The sequence below is a fragment of the Falco naumanni genome, chromosome 1 (genome assembly GCF_017639655.2).
Source record: "Falco naumanni isolate bFalNau1 chromosome 1, bFalNau1.pat, whole genome shotgun sequence".
NCBI lineage: Eukaryota > Metazoa > Chordata > Aves > Falconiformes > Falconidae > Falco > Falco naumanni.
The window spans coordinates 92,812,525-92,828,078 of NC_054054.1; the positions used below are offsets into that span (position 1 = coordinate 92,812,525).

The window sequence follows — 15,554 nt, forward strand, 5'->3', positions numbered from 1 at the left end:
GAGTGTGTGTGTAGAATAAGATTTTGATTTTTTTTTTGGGGGGGGAGGGAGAGATAAAAGGTGTGAGGAGGCAGTAGTGGGGTCCCCCAAGGGGCAGGAGACCCCCGGTCACGGTGGGATGGATGCGGTGGCATCAGTGGCCTGCCGGTGGCTCATCCCTTTGGGTGAAAATATTGGAAGGGTGGGTTTTCTCTAGGAAAAAGGACAAACCCACCCAGCAGGGAGAGGCTGGACCAGCCCCCCAGCGTTAACCCTTCCATCGGCGGGGCTGTCCCCTGCCTGGCGCAGGCAGGAGGGTGCTGGGCTGGTTGGCAAGGTGCTAAATTCAGTGTGGGAGCAAACACCCGGGAAGGGGGTGAGCCTCTTGTGGGGGTCCTGTGGGACCAGGATGCTGTGAGGCTGTTCGCTCCCCAATTTGAGTGAAAGACAGGTTAAAGGGATTTTTGTTTTTCTTGTATATATTTTTTAGTCACCAGGGGCATGGCCGAGCTGGAACGTTTAATCAGGTTTAGCAAGTTTGTGCCCTGGTTGCACTGGCAGCGTGAACCTGCTGGGGTGACAATTGAGGAAAGGTGATGCAAGAGCTGCCATGACCCCACCATCCCCCGTGGCAGTGGGTGACACCTCAAGGGGGGGACACAAGGACCCCCCCAAGAGCTGCCATGACCCCACCATCCCCCGTGGCAGTGGGTGACACCTCAAGGGGGGGACACAAGGACCCCCCCTGTGCTGGAGCAGGGGGGAGGTTGCTCACATAGCTGCCTGCCTCAGTTTCCCCATTCATGAACCTGGGGACCAACATGGTTAGCCAGGTGGCATTGATACCCCAGCAGCCAAAGCCCAGTTCAGCTCATTCTGGCCTTACTGGGATGCCAGGCAGTGAGCTGGATGGGGAGTGAGGGGACTGTGGAGGGAGGACAAGCCCCACCTCACCCCCCTGCAACCTCACACCTGGTTTTATCAGGGTGCACTGAGCAGCTCATCACATATTGATGGGTATCTGGTGGCCTGACAGCACTTAATTAGCTGAGGAATTGATATTTCTTAATAGCACTAGGGACCATCCTCAGGGAGGGCTTGTGTGCAGGGATTGCTGCAGGTTTGCTGTTTTCTGCCCTTTTCCTGAATTTCCCAGCAGCAGCTCAGCCCAGGGCTGCCACGGCCAGGTCAGTGTCCCAGAGCTGGGCAGGGCTTTGGGGTTTCATTTATAATAAACTTTCTAGGAGGAGATAGAAAGGGGCAGGGGAGGATGCTCCAGCAGGAACACCTGGATCTCTGATCTGCACAGGCTGGATGGGAGAGATGCAGGGGATGGGAGATGCCCAGGAAAGTCCCTTTCCCGATCATTTTGATAGCAGGAACATCCCCACGTGGATCCTGCACTGATGCCCTGTGGAGCTGGGCAGCAGGAAAGGTGCGATGCAGGAGCATGGCCAGATGGTGACATGGGTGGGGGTCCCGGTAGGTCCCAAGGAGGGAGCGGGAAGGGGCTGGTTGGTGGGGGGAGGCAGCCCTCCCCATGGGAGGGAGCAAGGGGCTGCGGGGTCAGGGCCCTGTGGGGTGTCCCTGGAGTGTCCCCAGTTTGGGGATCCCAGGAGCAGAGCTGGGGGCAGTTGGGCAGGAAACAGCAGCCCTACCTGGCCAGACACTGCTGCCTGCTGTCCCTGCTGTCCCCACCACCAGCCTGGCCAGGGACAAGGGGACAAACCCAGGGTGTCCCAAGTCCACTGCTGCCATGCTGCTGCTCTGCTCCCCTGCCCCTGTCCCCTCTGCCCCATCCCATCCTGTACCTGTCCCTTCTGCCCCATCCCATCCCGTACCTGCCCCCGGCCCAGCCTCAGCCCCCCGCCCCATCCCTGTCCCCATGCTGCCCCCTGCTGCCCCAGCCCAGAACTATCTACTCCCCATCCCATAATTGCCCCCCTCCCGGCCCATCCCCACCCAGAACCGCCCCATCCCCATCCCGGAACTGCCCCCCCAACCCCATCCCTGGCCCCGTCCCAGACCTGTCCTCTCCCCATCCCAGTACTGCCCCCTCCTGCCCCATCCCATAATTGTCCCTCCCCACCCCATCCCAACCCCATAACTACCCCCACCGCCCCATCCTAGAACTGCCTCATCCCCATCCCAGCATTGCCCACCCCCCCCAGCATTGCCCACCCTTCCCCCCCCAATCCCCATCCCCAAGTCCCCTCCGGGTCCCTGTCCCATGCTGTCCCCATGCAGGGGCACACATCAAGATTTCGCCATCATTGCAGCCCCCGGGGGGTCCCCCAGATTTGGGGCTGGCCGGGGGGGGCCGTGGCAGGGTTGGGGGGGCTGAGGAAGGGGTGAGTAAGGCTGGTGCCCCCACGCCGGGGAACCCCAAGACTGAATAACGGCAGGAACTGAATTCCCCTTTGACTCATGATGTTTCCCTGCCCGGGGCTGCCTCCCTGCTGCCCCTGTGCCCCACTGGTGCCATCCCACTGGTGTCACCCCATCAGTGTCACCCCATGGGTGTCACCCCACAGGCAGGCATGCTGCTGCTTTCCAGCCTAGCCAGGTGGTAGAGCCCTGTGGCCATGGCAGCGTGAGCAGTGCCCTTGGGGACCGTGGCCCTTGGGGACCATGGCCAAGGGATGTCTCCACCATGGGGTGGCTTTTCCCGGGGGCAGAAGCATGGGGTGGGCAGTGGGGTTCCCCCTGGGTGGCCCTGCAAGGAGGGAGCCTGGCCCCACAGGGACACAGGGGCTTCCAGCATCCCTATGGTGACACTCAGCCCAGGGTGCATCCCCTGGTTAGGGGTCCCCCCACCCCTCCACACCAGTCCCGGGGGTGGGGGGTGTCACGTACCTGTGCCCTCCCCTCCGCAGCCCATGCAAGCTGCCTCCTCTTCCGAGCCGGGTGGGTGGCTTGGCAGGGGACAGCAGCCGGTAGGCAGTGGCACGGTCACCCACAGCACAGCAAGCCGGCCCGGGCTTCTTCATGGTGACATCGTCCCCACCCCAACTGTTCCCAAATGGCAGCGGGTGCCAGCGCGGCAGTGGCCGTCCCGGCAGCGATGCTCCCCACGACTGACTCAGGCAGCGGTGCCAGTGGCAGTGCCAGGCAGCCCGGCGGGCACCGGCACACGGTGGGGAACAAGTGACTCCCTGGTGCCACATGACCAGGTCTTAGGATTTTTGACTCAGCGGGACCAGTGGCAGCAGGGTGGCCGGGTCCCCACGGTGGCCCCAGCCAGGCGGCAAGGATGTGGCGCTTTGGCTTGGCTGCAGCGATGGCCTGGCCTGTGCTGGTGGCTGTGCCAGGTGGCTGGCCACACGGGGTTGTGTGACATGTGGCATGTGGTGCCTGGTGGTGTTGTGCCACACCACAGCATGGCACGTGCCTGGTGGTGCCATGGGATGCCATGTTGCATGCCATGAGCCACGGCTGCGCCATGTGCTACACTGGTGTGCCATGTCCTGTGCCGTGCCATGTCCTGTGCCGTGCCATGCGTCACGTCCCACCATGTGCCACTGTGCTGTGCTACATTCTGTGCCATGCCACGTGCCACATGCCATGCCACACTGTGTGCCACACCAGGCCAGGTCCCGTCCCATGCCGTGACATGTGCCTTGGCGAGGACAACGAGCACAGCCTGGCCACCAGCGCACAGCCCCTCTCTGCCCACGGACACTGGAAACAGGGACACAGGGACACCACCGCTCAGCGGCCCGTGGGCCGAGGTCAGCACTTTATTTCCTTCTGCCATTATACAAAAATATGGGGGGCCCACGAGTCCACGGTGGGCACTGCCCTTCTCACAGTACCAAAAAATATTGATATTCATAAATAAAACCTCGTTACATTCATAGTTTAACATGATACAAAAAAGTTATCATAAAAATAGATATTTATATATTAAAAACATGTCGTTAAATACTACTTCCCACTGCAGGGACTTATTAAATTAACCCCAAGATTCAATAAATACAATAACCACACAAATATTAATGTATAAATTAGTGGGGAGGGGGTGGGTGCCACCACCCACCATCACAGTGTGGTGGCCAGAGCTGAGCCCCTGCCCGGCAGGGCTGCGGTGGCACGGCCCGAGGGGCTCGGGGATGTGGGGGACACCGAGGGTACAGGGACACTGAGCACAGAGGGATGAGTGTGGGATCCCTGAGGACACGGGGGTGCTGAGAGCATGGGGACACCAAGAGCATGGGGTCACCAGGTGTGCCTGAATGAGCACAGGGACAAGCGTAGGGACACCAAGCACAGGTGGACGCTGGAGCACAGGAACGAACACAGAGATGCTGAGGGCTTGAGGACACTGAGCGTGTAGGATGAGCACAGGGACATTGGGTTTGTGGGGACACTGAGCTTATAGGGACACCAAGCACACGAGGACAGTGAGTGTGTAGGGACACCAAGCTGGTAGGCACACCAAGCTTATGCGGACACTGAGCTTATGGGGACACCGAGCTCGTGGGGACACTAAGCTCACGGGGACACCGAGCTCACAGGATGCTGCTCCCAGATGCGCTCTGGGGCCAGCAAACCCAGTGTAGGGCAGGCAGGGACAGGCAGGCAGGGGGTGACAAAGCTGGTGACACTTGCGGGTGCCAGCAGTGCTCTCCGTGGGCCGGGCCGCACCCTGCCGGCAGCGCAGCGGGTGCTGGGTGAGCGGCTCTTAGTCAGGCTGGGTCACCGGACCCATTGAATCACTGGAAAATCCAGCAGGGCTTGGTGACAAGGGACGGCTCCATCCCGCAGCGCTGGGCACCCGGGGGACACCTGAGTGCACTGCTCTCCGTGGCACCGGGGCTACCAGGATGTGGGGCAGGAGGTGGGGGAGCTGGCAGGAGCATGGTGGGGCTGTCCTGCAGCCAAGTGGTGGCATGAGGACAGCCTGGTCCCCACGGCAAGCCGAAGTGATGGGACACACTTCGAGTGCGCTTGTGACCTCACCCGTGCAAGCTCAGAGGGTCTCCGTGGTCCATCCTGGCCAGCCGGCGAGTCTCCAACCCAAGGACAGAGATGGGGTGGAGATGGGGATGGAGATGGAGATGCTGATGGGATGGAGATGGAGACAGGGACGAGGACCACTCTGGTGACGGCGGGGCTGTACTAGGAGCGTGCGGGCAGCCACGGGCCCCGCTGCCATCTCCGCTTCTCCCGCTGCGCTCGACGACTCCTGGCCTCCAGCTGGGCATTGAGCTTGGCCATGAAGCGGGCATAGCTCCAGAGGATCCGGCATCCCTCCAGCTTCTGTCGGAAGACTTTAGTGGGTGCTGTGGGGCTGGGTGGAGGCCGGGGACTGGGCCGGGGGCTGCGGGCTGGGAAGAGCCCATCCAGGTTGCTGAGGAGCCCTCGCACCTTCAGGTGGGTGCTGGCCAAGCGGCGAAGGATTTCGGCATCAGGGGGGTTGAGGTCACGCTGGTGTCGGGTGATGTCCTGCAGCGCCTGGGCCATGCGGGTCATGGTGCCCCGCAGCCTCTGCAGCCCCCTGGGCCCCGGCACCGGTCCCCTCAGCCACTCGGGAGGGCGCTTGGTGCGGCAGAGATTGTTGATGGCCAGGTGCTGGTCCTTCTCCTGCCCAGGGATGGGGGGAAAGGTCAGAGACATGGGACAGGAGCAGCACAGGGACACCACCCCTTTCCACCCCCACCACCCCCAGCCCTGTGTCCCCCCACGGAGGGAACAGGAGCAACCCCTCACCCCGAGGAAGGAGACTCACGTAGAAGGTGAAAAGCTCCTGTGCATCCTCGGCCATGTGCCTCACCAGTGCCTGGATCTGCTGCAGGGTGGGGGGCTGCAGGGGCCGTCCCCCCTGGCTTGGTACTGCCCAGAGGATGAAGAGCCCTTTGGTGACAGCTGGGGAGGAAGAGGAGGGAGATGGGGGACATTGGGGCATTGCTGGATGCAGGGAGGCAGCCACTTCTCTGCTCCGGAATGGCACAAGCTCACCAGCCCCCTGCCATAGTGACAGCTCCATCACCCTGGCATCAGGACTGGAGGCAAGAACGGCATGTGCTGGGCACGTGTCCCCTGTGCCAAAGTCCCCAGTCCTGCCACAGGGACAAGCCAGCCCCTTTGCCAAAAGCTTGCTGGGGACCTGGCAAGGAGGAGGAGGAGGAGGAGGAGGATGCCATGGAGCAGCCAGGGAGGGCAGCCCAGCCACGGGGGTTGACCTAGCAGCTCCCCCTGTCAGCATGGGCCACCGCAAAGGAGGGCACAGCGGTGACAGTCCCAGATCCAGCCCCTCAGCTCAGGCTGGATGCTGTCCCAGCCCTGTGCTGGTGGCGGCTATGGATGTGGCGCCGGACCTGCACCAAGCATCTGACCAAGCTGTTCTTGCAGGGTCAAAGCAGGCTGAGCCCTGACCCTCTTCCATCAGTCCCCGAACCAACCCCAAAGCATGCCCCCTCCTACTCACCCCCTCCCAGCATCCCTCTTCCCCTGGGGAGGAAGAGAGCACCCGTGGGGTGCTCATCCCTGGCACTCCCTGTCCCACGTGCCACAGCCTCAAGGAATGTCCCCATCCTCTGCCAGTGCCTTTCAGAGGTGACACCGCCATGGCACGGAGAGGGGGGGGACAGCCTCAGCGACAACATCTGCCACGGCACGCTGAGTCAACCCCCATGTGGGCCCTGCTGCCATGCTCCATCCCACGGCTCCCAGCGGCGCGGTGCGGCCAACGCACGAGCAAGAGGGTAGTTGTGGGATGCCGGCGGCCACCTACCTGCCAGTACACCCAAGGGCCGCCGGTCGCACCGCATGGCCGGGGCAGGGTGCTTCAGCGCTGGGCGCACAAGCAACTTCCTTAACTGCTCGGCGATGGGGAAGCTGGGCTTTTAAAGTGCACCCTTTCGCCCCCACCTCCGAAGGAGGCACCCAGACTCAACGGAAAGCCAGCAAGAAGCGAAGCTGTGCCCTGGGGCCAATGAGCGGGATGAGCTGCCCCAGCGGGAGGAAATGATGCTGGCCAGCCCATGGGGTTGTTCTTCGATTCAGTTCCTCGAGGGAGTCCTGGTGGGTCCAGCCCTGGGAGCCCGCGGTCCCACGGCTCATCCCAGATCTGGCCGCGCCGGTGCCGCTGGACCTCCATGACCTGGCTTCTTGGAAAAGGGCGGCTTTGAGTCACCCTGGTTTCACTGCTTGGCACCCAAAGGGCTGGTTGAACCGAAAACAGCCTCAGCTGTCCCGAAACCCAAATGCAAAAGAGGGCAGTGACAGAGGCAGTAGCAGAGCTGGTATCCGTGGACAGGGATGTCAGCCATGGGGGGACACCTGTGTCCCATCATAGGGGCTTTGCATCCCGAGTTCACCTGTGTGAGCTGAAAATCTGTCCCGGGAAGGAGGGAGGCGGAAGCTCGGGAAGTACAGAGCATCCCGGCACAGCTGGGGACTGCGCCCAGCCCCAGCACTCAGTCTGGATGATGCTCTGGAGGATGCTCTGTCTGCCCATCCACCTGCTGGCACCCACCCACCCACCCTTCTGGGTGATGAATTCGGGTGCTGAACCAGTGGGGGACGCAGGGCAGCACGGCTCAGCCCCTCTGCCCGGCAGCACCCATGGGTACCTCCGGGGAGGAAGGGCAGTTGCCCGGTGCCCAGTGGCCGTGCCCGGGCCCGCGCAGGGCGCTGGGTGTTGCCCAAGGGTGCAGGGGCTGCGGGCAGCGGAAGCCTGGTGCAGGCAGCGGTGCAGGCAACGCTGCCCTTGCTGCTGCGTCAGGCTTATGCAATACCGCCATGGGAGAGCCCGGCTTGCACAGCCCCTGCTGGCATTGCCACGGGTCCTGCACCACCCCAGTGCTGCTGGCAGCACCCAGTACAAACCTCTTTGCCACCCCTCAGCTCCCCTTTCCCAGCGGATGGAGCCTGGCACCAACGGGGGCTTTTTCCATCCCATAAAACCAAATACGTTTTACCAGCTTTCTGAGATGTATTGCAGTCTGGTTGATTTTGGTGACCATCAAAAATTGCTGGTGCGAGCCACCCCACACCAAATTTGCACATTCAGAGGGTTTGCCACTAGCACAGAGGGACGACCCAGACATAACATCTCTGGGGCAGAAGAGCGCAGCCATGACTCACTTCCAGAAGAAGAAATGTTTTCTTTTCCCCAAATTAGGTGACTCCCTGCTGCCACAGAGGGGCCGGCGCTGCTTCCTCCACCAACTGCCTCCTCCTCCTCCTTCCTCCTCCGGGTGTCCTCTGGCAGAGGTGATGGCTGGGCTGGGTGTGGTGGGGCCAGGGTGGGCAGGGCTGTGCCCAGAGCAGTCCTGGAGGGGTGGAGAAACCACAAGGACCTCCTCTCTGCCGATCTGTTGGAAGTAGTTTGTCCATCCACCTGTCTAGACAGTCTGTTAGCTATCTGTCCATATGTCCACCTGTCCATCCCTCCATCTACCTACCCATCTGCCCATCCACCCATCCATCCCTCCACCTGTCCATCAACCCATCTATCCAGCTATCACCCACACAACGAACCAACCAACCATCCATCCATCCAACTGTCTGCCCATCCACTTGTCCATCCATGCACCCCCCCACTGCCCATCCATCCATCCATGCATCCACCTGTCCATCCACCCTTCCATTAACCCATCCCTCCCTCTCTGACTGCAGGAGTGGTGCCATGGTGGGACCCCAAGCACCCTGGGTGGGCTGTCAGGACTACAGGGGCAGAACACCCCCACCCTCAGACCCTCCACGGCCGCAGGCAGCCCTAGCCCCTCCACATGGCACCGCCACCTCCCAGGGATCTGCACAGGGTCCCGAGGAGGCCACCGTGGTGGCCACCCCACTGGAGGAAAGCGGGTGGCGACTGTGCAATACCCAACAGGGACAAAAATAGTGGCAGTGACCGCATGGGCCGGCTGCAATTTCTTCATCGCTTGGGCGCACGTCACCGGTGTCTCATGACTCTGGACGAGAGAGCAAGACAGGAAAGAAAGCGCCCAGAGAGGTTGCAGGAACCTGACGGCTTGCAAGTGTGTGGGAGCTGACGTGGGGAGGACCCAGCCAGGACCTGGGCACGCTCCCGCTTGGTGTGTGGGAAGGCGGGGGGCTGGCTGTGGCGGTCAGGATGGGAGCAGCGCTGGCCCCAGCCCCACCGAGCTGCCCACACTGCGGGAAAAGGCACTGAGGAGGTTTCCACCACGCTCACGCTATCTCGCTCATTGACCAGGCATGGACCCCCGGGGCACCCAGGGGCTGGGGGGGCCACCCACATGGCCCCAGCCTCTAAAGGGGTCACAGCCCTCCCAAAGAGGGGACATCCACCACCCCGTGCACCCCGCTTAGCCAGGAGGTGCCATGCTGCCGGCAAGGGGAGAGGATGGGGGGATGCGGTGAGGGCATGGCAGGGGCATCCCCAGGGCTGGGGTCAAGTTCAGCCCTTTGTGTGTCAGTTTCCCCCCCAGACCACAAAAGGCAGCCAAGCATGGGGCAGGGACAGGGCAGAAATGGGGGAGTGGGACCCCCAGCGCCTCAGTTTCCCCACAGCCAGTAACTTGCGGGGGGGTCCAGCCTTTGCCCCTTTTTTCCACCCAAAATACATGGCAGGTGAGCTGGCCGCATTCCGGTCACCTTACAGCAGGGACACTGGGAATGCCACATCCCAGCCGCTCCCATCCCACCCAGTGCCACCATGCTGGGGACCATCTCTGGGCCCCTCCCCACGGGGCTACATGGAAATAAAAATAATAGCTTTTAATAAGTCAATAAAAATCCTATGTGAAAATACAGCTTGGGAGGAACTGGGGGTTCACTCTTGTCCCCCAGCAATAGGCGACAGCCCAGGCAGGGGCAGGGGGCCACCCTGGAGGGACCACAGCTGCCCCCACCTTGGAGATTTTTGGGGTGCCAGGGGGAAGCCCAGCTCCGGGGATGCTTTCACCCCTCCACAGGGCTGGTCCAGGGGTGCCCCAGAGCATCACAGCCACCCCGCACCCAAGGGGACCTCACCCACGGGGGGACACACAGGGTGTGGGGACACATCCTGCCAGCCCTGGGCTGTCACCCCCAACACCACAGTGGCACATCACTGCTCTCTAGCACATCCCCTCCTCCAGCAGGTCCCCAGGGACACCCACTCTCCTCCCGAGCCCCCCACCCCTGCGCAGGCAGGACTGGAGACAGAGGATGGTGGCCCTTTGGCCTCGCCTGTGGGGTGGCACGGTGGGGAATGCTCTCCCCTCCCACAGGACACTGTCCCACTGCCACAAGGCCACCAGGTCCCTGAAGCCACCATGTCCCCAGCAGGCAGGGAGTGACGCTGCACCCGGCTCTGCCCCGCACCAGGGGGAGCCTTAAAATTAAAAAATAAAGAATAGAGGGGGGAGTCGGGAGTGGGGGGAAGGGGAGTCCCGCCGTGCCACCGTGCTGGGCCAGCCGGCATGGGGACAGCCAGCCACTATCTGCTGCTCTCCTGACGCTGCTGCAGCAGCTGGATGACCTCAGCGATGCCCTCCTCAGGGACCTGCCAGGGGGGGACAGAGGGGGTGTCAGCCCCGGGGGGACACTCCACCGTGGCGGGTCCCCGGGGAAGGGCAGCGGCTCACCAAGGCATGATCGAAGTTGAAGGTGCTGATGTAATACGCTGATATGTCAGCGGCGGCCAGCGGCTCGGCGATCTGCGCCACGATGCCACACTCGTCTGGGGAGGCAAGGGGGCACAGCCATGGGGACACACAGGGAGAGCGTCACCTGGAAGCACCCCCCGGGTAGGGGAGGACAGATGGTGGTGGCACAGAGGGGACACACACAGAGCCACCATGGCCACACTCACCGAAGCCGAGGGGCTGCCCGCCGATCCGCACCATCCGCCACAGCTCCCCTGTCGAGCTGGTCAGCAGCAGGTCGCTGGGGAACCTGGGGGGGGGCAGGGTGAGTGTAACCCCCCTCCCTCCTTGAGCCCGCAGCCCCAGGGATGGACAGCCCTAGGGATGGCACCTACCGCTTCTGGGTTTCGGCGTCCATCACGATGGAGATGTAGCCCTCGATGAGGGAGAAGGAGAAGAAGGTGATGGAGTCGAGGTCCTGGCTGCCGGTGCCAGCTTCCCTTGGGGGGCTGCAGAGCAGGGTGCATGGGGAAAGAGCTGCAGGGAGGGGTCGTGACTCCCAGAACTGGGAGAAGGGCTTGGTGGTGGCACTGGGTGTTTTTGAGCATCGTGTTGGGATGCTGCAGGGTGAGCTGGCGGCTGGGGGGAGGAGAGGGAGGGCCAGGAGCAGCTGATACCTGCAGGGTCTGTGACTAGCACAGCCACCAGGTCAGGGGCAGCAGGTGCTGGCCACAGTCAGGACAGGGGTGACACCAGGTTTTGGGGCATCCTCAAAATGCTGCAGTGCCTGCAGAGCAGGAGGGTCCCACCAGAAGGGACCCCATCCTGGGGGACGCAGGAGGTCCTTGGCCAGGAGCATCCCCTCTCCCTAGATGCCATTCCCACCAGCCTTTCGAAACCCACCCTCTCCTGTTCTGCAGTCCCCCCTTCCCAGGCTTTGCTGCAATGGAGGGCTCGTCCCCCGGGTCACCTCAGTCTCCCGCCTCCCATGGTGGCAGCGGGACCCACAGCGTGCTCGGCAGGGCAAAATCAGTTTGCAAAATACACCCAGAGCTTGAAAAGCCCCTGGGAGCAAGGGGGAGACATGTCACTGCAGTTCAGGTGGCACCGGACGAGGGGCCACTACTAAGTCCCCATCCCTGGGACCCACCTGTGGGAGTAGAAGAGGACATCGATAAGCATGGTGGCGATGGCAGGCAGCGTGTCGGGGGCCACGGCCATGACACAGAAGCGGGTCTGGGGGCTCTGCACGGGGTGCAGCGTGGGGCTGGCAGCTGGCAGAGAGAGAGCCACTCGTCAAGTGTGGGGACAGCCTGGGGACAGTACCGCAGTGCCACCCTGTGGCCACCGCAGCCACAGCCCGTTATCCCTCAGGGTGCAGAGGGGTGGCCCTGGGAGTCCCCAAGGATGCGGGTACCAGCGGTGGGAGCTGGAGCACCTCGGTGGGGACCGGGTGACCTTAGGGATGGGGTGGCCCTGGGGGACACGGGACCCAGCATCGCTCACCTGGCTTGGGCTTGAGGAAGCCGTTGCTCACATCGTCACAGGTGACGGGGACGCACTCACCGCTCTCCTCCTTGTAGATGTCAAACTCCCCTGCCAGCGTGTGGATCACCACTGGCAGGTCCCGCTCCCGCACCTGGCCAGGGGTGCAGGATCAGGGCTGGCACACACACCCCCCCCGCCCCACAGCCCCCACCCCCCACCCCCCCATCTGGGGGCAGTGGGGTTCTCACCCAGCTCCGCCGGAGCCGGTACCCCAGTGGGACCAGGCACCACCGTCCCTGTCGCCGCCCAGCGCTCACCAGGATGAAGTCGGTCTGGTAGGTGGAGAGCATCAGCACTGAGACATGGTGCTCAGCCAACGGCGCGATGACCGACCTGGCAATCTTAGTGACACCGGTGGCCTGGCAGCCGGACGGTGCCCGGCCGTTGGAGACAACGCTGAGCACCAGCCACGTCGAATCCGCCACCTGCATGAACTCGGAGGGCGGCAGCTCTGTGAGGGATAAGGGGAGATGGGGACACGAGGCTCGCTGGGGCTCGGCACAGCCAGTGCCACACGCCCCGTCGTGCCGCAGAGCTTGCGCCAGCTCGGGCACCGCGTGGCACACTGTCCCTCGGGAGCTGAGCTGGCCCGGCAGAGCCAGGACAGGATCAACCCCAGGTGCAGGGCTGGAGATGCTGGTTTGGGAGTGCAGACTGGTCCCATCCACGAATGGAACGAGCCAGACAGAGCTCAGCCGCTCCACGCATGCGCTGAGACAGCATCAGAATTTGGCTGTGGGGATATGGGGGGCCAAGGCTATGACCCCCCCCAGGCCCAGGACACAGCTCTCCTCCCCACGCCAGCACCCCGGGCTGGGTGTGAGGGGGTGTCAGGGTACACCGTACCCCAAAACCAGCACCGCCAGGGCCCTGGGGCTGCGCAGCTCGTTCCCTGCCCCCCAGGAGCCCCCAGCACCAGGGATGCTCAGGCAGGGGGGGAACACGGAGCACCGGAGGGGATAAAGCGAGGGCCACCCCACCGTCCTGGGGGTGGCCAGCACCCTGTGCAAGCCCAGCAGGGAAGGGCTGAGCCCAGGCTGGCGGGGGGCCAGGGCTGCCTCCCAAAAAGCTGCTTTTGTTGGCCGGGAGGCCGTGTGCTGGCTGGTCCCCTCCTGTGCCGGGAGAGGGGCTGGTGCTGCCAGGGTGCCCAGGACTCATCCAGGCAACCCTCCCCCCCAGAACTCCTTCCCCACCCCACAGCACTCCCTGGAAGGGACAGGGTGGGCTGGGCACCCAAGAGGGTCTCCAAACCGCTCCCCCCACCTGGCAAAGGTGGGAGGCAGCACCCGTAGGAGACAGCCCCGCACAAGCACCCAGCTCTTGGGTGGGTACACGGTGTCCCAGCCGAGCTGAGAAGGCAAACTCATCACCCCAGGGGCAGGGGGGAGGTCACCCCAGGGAGGATCGGGCACGGTGGTGGGGACCCCATCGAGGGACGGGATCTGCACCCTGCTCCCGAACCGTGGCTGGGGCAGGGCGGGAGCAGGGCCGGATCCAGGCCCTCGGCGGGTGTTTCCAGCGCCTGTTCCTGTGCAGGAAGCGCCAGAACAGCCTCGGCTCCGGCCCAGGGCTGAGCTTTGGGACTGGGGGGGGGGGGGGGACAGGACACAGGGACATGGGGACCCGTCCCAGCGCTCACTGCCTAATCGCTTTTCAACACCACCCTGGGTGAGGCTGTGAACACATCGGGGGGACCCTGTCCTCCCCATGCCACACACCCCAGGGCTTAATCCGGATCCCTAAGGAAAGAGATGGGGTGCAGGTCTCCTCTGCCTCGGGGTCCTCTCCCTGGCCCTGCAGCAGGGGGATGCTGGCAGCCCCCCAGCCCTGGGGAGGGAGGGGGGTACACACTGCACAGCGGGGCCGCCAGCTCACAGGACCATTGTTCAGCACTTCCCGCCCTCCCCTCGGGATTGAGGAATATTTGTCCACAGGCCCCAAAATAAAACAATACATGGGGAACGGCTCTGGTGCTGGGAGGGGAGAGCCTGGCCCCACAGCCCCTTCCCAGAGCAAAGGGCCGGGCAGGGAGGTGGGAGCTGGATCCGGCTGGCGAGTGCCCCGTGGCCGGAGCGCTGACCCTTGCTCCTTGGGGCACATCCAAGGTGATAAGCTGCAGCCGGCTCCTGCGGCCTCAGCAGGAAGGTTTGGGCGTGGGAAGCCAGGACAGGATCCGGACCCTCCGGCACAGCCCGTTGGGCCGGTACCGCGGCAGGACCGGTGGTGAGGCTGATGCACAGTGCGAGTGAGGTTTCCAGCAGCGGGGACGTCACCGAATGACACCTCCCAGGGAGAGGAACCAGCTTGGAAAGTCTCAAACCTCCCCAGGACACCCCAAAATCCGGTCCCTGCTGCCAGGCAGCACCCCCAGGAAGGGGTGCAGAATCAGCCCCTCTCTGCCGAAGCACCGGCTGGCCCCATCCCTCGTCGGGCGGGGGCAAGAGATGAAAGCGGCCAAGGGAATGACAGAAGCGGCCAAGGGAAGGATGGCAGGAGGTCTGGCAGCAGCACCCTGTGCAGGCTGGGAGCCAGGGTGCCACCCGTGAGCACCCCAGGAGGGACCTGCCCCGAGCAGCCAGGCTTTGGGCTGGTGCCGGGCCCCCCGCAGACCATCCCATGGGCTCCGCAGCCCGGTCCCATGAGCTGGCGGAGATGCAGCTCTGCCTGCGAGGGGGTTATAAGGGTGAAGCAGCCACGCCGGGAGAGCCTCGGCCGGGCAAGCTGGTACATCCCCAGCGCAGGCGCCGAGGGGACGGGAGCTGCACGGCCGGGAGCCCCGGGGATGGGCACGTAGCGAAGCCGCCGCGCTACAAGCCACGACTCGCTCCCTGCGGCCCAGGCCCAGCACACTGGGCTGAGAACGTGCACAACTCGTGCCTGCGGTGCCGGCCCCCCCGGCGAGGCACGGGGCACGGCGGCAGCCCCCCACACCGTACCTTTGAAGCCCTCCTCGTCCAGCATGATGGTGTAGTCCTCGGGAGTCTCCGTCAGGCTGAAGAACTTGCACCTGAAGAAGAAACCGGTGCTGGCGACCCCAACGCCGCCGCCGCCTCCCGGGGTCGGGCACCGGGATGGGGCTGGGGGTGAAGCTGGAGCGGTGCCGGGCACCGGAGGAGGAGGAGGATGGGGAGGAAGGCCGGTACCTGCAGCGCTGGGGCAGGAAGAGCAGCTTGAGCAGCGGGTGCGTGTAGAGCCAGAGCCCGCGGCGGGCCAGGCTCAGCACCCGCACCCGGTGCTCCAGGATGTGCAGGTCCATGGCGGCCGCACCGCACCGGGCCCCGCCGCCGCCGCCGCCGCTGTGAGCGCGACCCCGGCCCGCCCCGCCCCGCGGGAGGGGCAACCGGCCGCCCCGCCCCGGTGCCTCGGCACGCAGCCCCGGGTGCCCGGAGCCGCCCCAGCACGGAGCCCCGGCATGTCCGCACCGGCCCCGGCCCGCAGCCCCGGGGACGCCCGCGCCCGCCCAAT

The 15,554-nt window shown here is 64.1% G+C and overlaps 2 protein-coding genes across 5 annotated transcripts; both read right to left on the bottom strand.

The window, feature by feature from the left end:
• Positions 1-3,720: 3,720 nt before the first annotated feature.
• OSM (oncostatin M) lies at positions 3,721-9,582 on the bottom strand. Of its 2 annotated transcripts, XM_040607105.1 has the most exons (4): positions 8,071-9,582; positions 5,711-5,847; positions 5,350-5,565; positions 3,721-5,241 (listed from the first exon to the last, which is right to left on the bottom strand). In XM_040607105.1, exons 1-4 carry the CDS (start codon positions 8,372-8,374, stop codon positions 5,101-5,103), a joined length of 798 nt encoding a protein of 265 aa, XP_040463039.1. In that variant the 5' UTR covers positions 8,375-9,582; the 3' UTR covers positions 3,721-5,100. The 2 variants fall into 2 exon arrangements, with proteins under 2 accessions (XP_040463039.1, XP_040463033.1); XM_040607099.1 differs by having other exon boundaries at positions 3,721-5,565.
• A 93-nt stretch (positions 9,583-9,675) lies between these two features.
• Positions 9,676-15,398, bottom strand: CASTOR1 (cytosolic arginine sensor for mTORC1 subunit 1). Of its 3 annotated transcripts, none has more exons than XM_040607083.1 (9): positions 15,233-15,398; positions 15,026-15,096; positions 12,347-12,540; positions 12,048-12,180; positions 11,692-11,815; positions 10,937-11,050; positions 10,769-10,851; positions 10,546-10,636; positions 9,676-10,459 (listed from the first exon to the last, which is right to left on the bottom strand). In XM_040607083.1, the coding sequence occupies exons 1-9, from the start codon at positions 15,343-15,345 to the stop codon at positions 9,997-9,999; spliced, it is 1,386 nt and encodes a 461-aa protein (XP_040463017.1). In that variant the 5' UTR covers positions 15,346-15,398; the 3' UTR covers positions 9,676-9,996. The 3 variants fall into 3 exon arrangements, with proteins under 3 accessions (XP_040463017.1, XP_040462999.1, XP_040463007.1); XM_040607065.1 differs by having other exon boundaries at positions 10,542-10,636; XM_040607073.1 differs by having other exon boundaries at positions 10,542-10,636; positions 10,937-11,078.
• Positions 15,399-15,554: the final 156 nt, after the last annotated feature.